Raw genomic sequence first — 6,228 nt, 5'->3', positions numbered from 1 at the left:
TAGAATTTTTTCCATTTTTTTTTTGGGCAAGGAGAACTTCTTCAATTTTTTTTTTTTTTTGAACTACTTCAATTTTAAGTTGAAAAACATTTGTCAGATTTTGTTATGACTATTTTATTATTTTAATGCTTTTTTTACATTTCAACACTCGTTAAACAATTTTAGGAGTTTTTTTTCTTCTTGTTCCCGTTTCTAAGTAGTAGTATTAATTTACATACTGTATAAAACCAGATTACGTACATTACATACTCTCAAAATTAAACTAATTTTGTTGAAAATTTTAGCCATTTAAGGATATAAATATACACTTAGTAATAAAAAAAATTCATTCATATATATTATATCTAAAATTTTCTTACGCATAAAATTAAATTAGTTGTATCTCCCACCTTCCTTACATATAAATTGATTAATCCAATCCCTACAATCACTCACCTTCCATAAAAGAACAAATCAATTTATCAAAAGTGTAATATACCAATTAAGGAGTTAAGAATATTTTGCAATGTTTTATGTCTCTCTTTACAACTTTTTTGATTTTGTTTCCGAAAGTGAAATGTACTAAAGATTAAACCTTTGTGGTGTGTCTCGAAGCGACACCATCAACCATATATATCCACCCTCCATTCTTAAAGCATTTCACAACAAATAATCAAAAAACATTCTCTTCTAAAAATCCTAACTGATTTACGATCTCGTAGCTTTTTATAATAAGATCGACCAAAGACGCAAGTTTTGTTCAAGCTAGGCTGAAGAATAAATCCGATCTTTACAATGGAAAACCAATGGACTTCGGGTCTTTTCAGCTGCATGGATGACGTCGAAACTGGTAAGAATCTCTATATAAAATTGATCAAGTTGTCATTTGATCTATTGTCAGGATTACACAATGATTTAAATTTCTTCGTTTTGTTGTGCATTACGTTGGATAAGCTTGCCTCACATGGTTCTGCCCGTGCGTCACTTTTGGACGTATCGCCGATATTGCCGACGAAGGAAGGAACGTGATAGGATCGAGTTTATTATCTCCTTAGTTATCTCCTTAGTTATCTCCTTAGTAATAGGAGAAGTAGTGTCTCCATTTCCCACTTTCTTATTTCCTTGTTTGTAGGATCGTGAACGATCAATGCTATTTGTATTTAAAGACATGTACTTCAACAGAGAAGTTATGAAGAGAAAATTGCAGTAACTTGTTCTAAAGTATTTGAGAACCAAAGTGTTCTTGTCCTTTGTTCTTGATAACATTGATTGTCCTAAATTGGGACCTATATGAACGGTAATACATATATTCATTTACTTGTGAATACATTCTTATTTGTTAGACAGACATATATAAATTTGTGTGACTCATGTAACGTTGTATGTACAAAATTATATTGTAGGTTGTAAGAAATGTGGGTTATGTTACGGGCTGCTATGTTTTATGGTCGCCTTCCCTTGGTTGTTATCATGTACTTACCGGACTAAGATCCTACGCAAATTCGGGATACCAGACTCTCCAGCTACGGATTGCCTCATTCACTGCTTTTGTGACCGTTGTGCTCTTTGTCAAGAATACCGTGAACTCAAAAACCGTGGTGTTGACCCTTCTATTGGTAACTGCATTTTTTTTTTAATCTGTTGACCTTGTTATATGTACCCCTTTTTTCAAATACCCAATAAATTATAATCCGAGCCTCAATAACACAAACTTCTCTTCATGTGACAGGGTGGGATGGGAATGTGCAACGGAAAATGGCTGCTCCTACGAGTCAAAAGATGATGGGTTGATTTCAAAGTTTTATGTTTTGCATCAATGATTTAAATTAAATAAGTGGTTCATGGAAAAGAGCATTTTTGAGTGTAGTTTTCATAATGACCACATTAGTTTAATTTATTAATTTATTTTCAGTTATCAATATTTGTTTATTTTGATATCATGAAATTGGAAAATTGTTATTTTTTTTTTACTTTCAAAAAGCTCTGTCCGGTCGGACTTTGAAATATAGGCTTAAAAATATTTTAGGCCGGGCTGACTCAAATATATGCGGGTTTTGGGTCTGGTCGAGTCGTGCCATCCCGATTAACACCCCTCGGTGAACCTAAGTATTTTTTTATCCAACAACGCTTTAACATAAAATTTACACTAGTCTAAAATCTCTGACAATCCCTAAAATCTCTCACCTTCCATAAAGAACAAATCACATTTTGATAAAGTGCAATGTACTTATATTAAGGGGTGAAGAATATATTTCAATGTTGCTAGACTCTTTTTACAGCTTTTATGATTTTGTTCCAAAAGTGAAATGTACTAAAGATTAAACCTTTGTGGTGTGTCTCGAAGCGACACCATCAACCATATATACCCACCCTCCATTTTTAAAGCATTTCACAATACACAATAAAAAAAAAATCTCTTCTAAAAATCCTAACTGAATTACGATCTCTCAGCTTTTTATAATACGCAAGTTTTGGTTCAAGAAGAACGAATCCAATTTACTTTACAATGGATAACCAATGGACTTCTGGTCTTGGACTCTTGGCAGCTGCACGGAGGACGTCGAAACTGGTAAGAATTTCTATATAAATTTAATCAAGTTGTCATTTGGATATCTATTGTCAGGATTATATAATGATTTTGATTTCTTCGTTCTGGTGTGCGTTACATTGGATAAGCTTGCCTCACATGTTTCTGCCCGTGCGTCACTTTTGGACGGATCGCTGATATTGCCGGCGAAGGAAGGACTGGTAAGTCATATATATACATTCATTTACGTGAACACGTCCTTTTATTGTATTTGTAGACAGACTTCTACAAATTTTGTGTCATTCATGTAACGTTGTATATAATAAAATTATATTGTAGGTTGTAAGAGATGTGGGTTATTTTACGGGCTGATATGTTTTGTGGTCGCCTTACCTTGCTTGTTCTCATGCACTTACCAGACTAAGATCCGAAGCAAATTCGGGTTGCCAGAGTCTCCAGCTTCGGATTGTCTCACTCACTGCTTTTGTGAATGTTGTGCTCTTTGTCAAGAATACCGTGAACTCAAAATCCATGGTGTTGACCCTTCTATTGGTAATTGCATTTTTTATCTGTTGACCTTGTTACATATATGTACCCCTTTTTATTTCAAATGCCCGATAAATTAAAATGCAAGCCTGAATAACACAAACTTTTCTTTTATGTGACAGGGTGGAATGGAAATGTGCAACGGAAGATGGCTGCTCCTATGAGTCAGCGGATGATGGGTTGATTTCAAAGTTTTATGTTTTGCATCAATGATTTAAATCAAATAAGTGGTTCATGAGAAAAGAGCACTTTTGAGTGTAGTTTTTATATTGACTACATTAGTTTAATTTATTTTCAGTTTTATCAATATGTATTTGTTTATTTTAATAATAGACTTTGAAATCGTCATTTTTTTTAACTTCCAAGAGGGCTCATTTTTTTTACCCCTAATTCGATTTATTTGGAGTTTAGCTTTGGTACACAATGAGCTGTAATTGAAACGTCAACTATTTGGACAAGTCAAGGTCAATCCAAGTTTTGACCAAGCAAATTAAACTAAACATATGTTAGTGCGTAAATCATGTTTACCAATATCGATTATCATTGTATCATTTCTTTCCAAAAGTTAGTTGCAGTTTTTTTTTTCCTACATATAAACAAAACCACAAGTTGGTCCAACTCCAATAAGCAATATAGAAGCCATTAATATTCCAAAACCAATTACAGTACATGATAAACAAGGATTGAATCAGTTTCCTGTTTTGCGATATAGAAAAGGTTTTCAAGTTTAAGTTACAACATCCACACATATATTTGCAGTCATGAATCTGTGTGGGCAATCATCTGAATCTGTGTATTCGTATATACACACTTTTCATTATCCTCACCTATGATGGCGGATCTTATTAAATTGATTACAAAAGCTAAATAACTTGTTAAAATTTGATTACAAAATACAAACGGTTGCAATTGTTTTTTGTTTTTTTATAAGAACGGTGACAGCCTAACTAGTCTGGGGAATAATGTTTCATAGATACCACATATGAATTTAGTTATATACAAGAGCCACCTCTCAAGAAATTTTAAACTTATTCAAGTTGTGAAAACCTTACTTTATATAAACACCATCATCTACTGCTTTCACAAAAACGAATAAGAGTTTTGTCAATAAAATAGAAACGTTTAGAGAAAGAAAAAAAAAGAGAGAAGAAATCCCTTTTTTGTTGCCACACTCCAGCCGGGTAAATACTATGGCTCGACCAGATGGCCAACCGAATCAGGCACAACCTCAGGTTCAACGTACAGCTAACCAGAACAACGATGTACTTCCCCATAACGGTGCAACTGGTAACCAGGCAAACATACCAACGGGCACACCGGTCAATTACCAAACACAAAACCGCTGGAGTTCTCAACTTTTCGATTGCATGAACGACAGTGAAAATGGTTAGATAACTTTATAACATAACGCGATCTTTAATTACATTATACGATTGGTTTCTTAATATATATTTTTGGTCTTGTGCATATTGGATCAGCCGTGATCACATTGTTAGCTCCATGCGTCACGTTCGGACAAATTGCGGAGATCGTTGACGAAGGCGCGACGCGTAAGTCATTCATACATACACAAAGCTTTACAAAAAAAAAAGACGCTGACATTGTCATTTGTGTAAATGTATTTATATATGTGTATCACTCAGCTTGTGCGACAGCTGGGGTGTTGTACGGTGCGATATTTTTTACCGGGGCATGTTTCGTCTATTCACACATATTCCGGGCCAAGATACGAAACAAATACGGGCTACCAGATGCTCCGGCTCCCGATTGGATCACTCACTTAGTCTGTATGCCATGTGCTCTTTGTCAAGAGTATCGTGAGCTCAAGCACCATGGTTTTGACCCCATCATCGGTAAACTTATATTTTCGCATCTCATTTTAATTAGGAGTAATGCTTTTAATATTTAAAGATTTTTCTATAACTGATGCTGGTTTTAAAAAGTACTACTACTACTGAATATCAATTGGTGCAATATAGGGTGGGCTGGGAATGCACAAGCACATCAGCAAGAGATGATGGCTCCTCCAACAGGTCAACGGATGATGGGTTGACTCATAAACTTTTGTTATTTTGTTCACACCATATATGTTGTTCCTGTCTTATATCTATATATATCATGGGCTTATGGCCACAAACAAATGTAAGGCAATGATATAACGTAATCTTTTCCTATTTCTGATATATGAATAAGTTTCTTCAAGCTCTTAGTCTACATAGTGAATTAGTGATCAAATTATCAGTAATTCTGCATAAGATTTTAGACTCAAAATTTCAGAAAATAAACATTTTATTATTTATTACAAATTGGGTGCTGCAGTTCATCATGGATATATAGTAGACGAAAATAATAAATCAGTCGGTTGAAAATCCAAGAAAAAATAGATTTCAAACCCATGAGTTAATGTGGAAAATGATCCAATACACATTTCTGATATAAAGGGTTAAAAAAAGCCCCTGATTTTTTACCATTATTTTACTAATTTTGTTGTATAGAGTTAAGGTTACTAGTTTACAGTTAACAGTTCAAAGTTCAAACTATAATCTCTCGCGCGTTTAACTGGAACGCCGATGCATCTATTTTTAAAAACTTACATTCCGAAACACCGGCGGATCTTGGGGACAAGTCCGACTCTTTCTCCGGAGAACTCTAAATCCGTGGTCGAGGTAACAATCTCAGGCTCCTTGAAATTAGCTGTCCGGCTTAGCTCCTCGAACGCGTCGACCACATTCTCTAACCTAGCGACGAACTCAATGAGGAGAGACGCAAATGTTGCCAGTGACAATGCACTAGCGCTTTCGTACGTCTTTGTCGTCTCCACCAGCGGTGAAGTTCCGTTCGTTGTCTTCAGATGCGGCGGGAGCACAAGCCGTGCAGGCCACGATACCTGTTTCGATAAAGTTGGTCTATGGTTCAACGGCTCACGATGATTCTTCTCGCCCCAGCTCGTTGGTATTTCCAAAACTGCCTCGCTTAGGGATTTGAAGGCGTAGATTGGAGTTGCTTGGTTCTCTGAATCTTCGAGGGAGAGATGTTCTTGAGGCTCTTGTGATTCCTTGGTGGCTCGGTTTCCGATCTCCCAGCATTCGGAATTGACGAGAAGGTAAGATTTCTTGTCGATCTTGTGCTGTAATTCTTCTGCAGCTAGGTGTACTTCGAAGAGAAGGTCGTCTGGT

The 6,228-nt window shown here is 35.6% G+C and overlaps 3 protein-coding genes and 1 pseudogene across 3 annotated transcripts in view; 3 read left to right on the top strand and 1 right to left on the bottom strand.

The window, feature by feature from the left end:
- Positions 775-1,770, top strand: LOC104783468 (protein PLANT CADMIUM RESISTANCE 7-like). The gene is made up of 4 exons (XM_010508623.1): positions 775-829; positions 934-1,017; positions 1,383-1,595; positions 1,709-1,770. Exons 1-4 carry the CDS (start codon positions 775-777, stop codon positions 1,768-1,770), a joined length of 414 nt encoding a protein of 137 aa, XP_010506925.1.
- On the top strand, positions 2,486-3,236 carry LOC104783462 (annotated as a pseudogene).
- LOC104783454 (protein PLANT CADMIUM RESISTANCE 5-like) lies at positions 4,123-5,233 on the top strand. The gene is made up of 4 exons (XM_010508613.2): positions 4,123-4,438; positions 4,531-4,602; positions 4,696-4,905; positions 5,032-5,233. Exons 1-4 carry the CDS (start codon positions 4,243-4,245, stop codon positions 5,103-5,105), a joined length of 552 nt encoding a protein of 183 aa, XP_010506915.1. The 5' UTR covers positions 4,123-4,242; the 3' UTR covers positions 5,106-5,233.
- Positions 5,453-6,228, bottom strand: part of LOC104705396 (aluminum-activated malate transporter 9-like) — a 7,275-nt gene continuing 6,499 nt past the window's right edge. The window contains exon 7 of the mRNA XM_019246995.1: positions 5,453-6,206. Coding sequence (XP_019102540.1) covers positions 5,643-6,206 — 564 coding nt within the window. The 3' untranslated portion in view covers positions 5,453-5,642. The remainder of the gene's footprint in view (positions 6,207-6,228) is intronic.

The sequence above is a fragment of the Camelina sativa genome, chromosome 1, assembly GCF_000633955.1.
Source record: "Camelina sativa cultivar DH55 chromosome 1, Cs, whole genome shotgun sequence".
NCBI classification, from domain to species: domain Eukaryota; kingdom Viridiplantae; phylum Streptophyta; class Magnoliopsida; order Brassicales; family Brassicaceae; genus Camelina; species Camelina sativa.
Note: the sequence above shows the minus strand (reverse complement) of the source record. Positions and strands in the feature narration are given on the sequence as shown.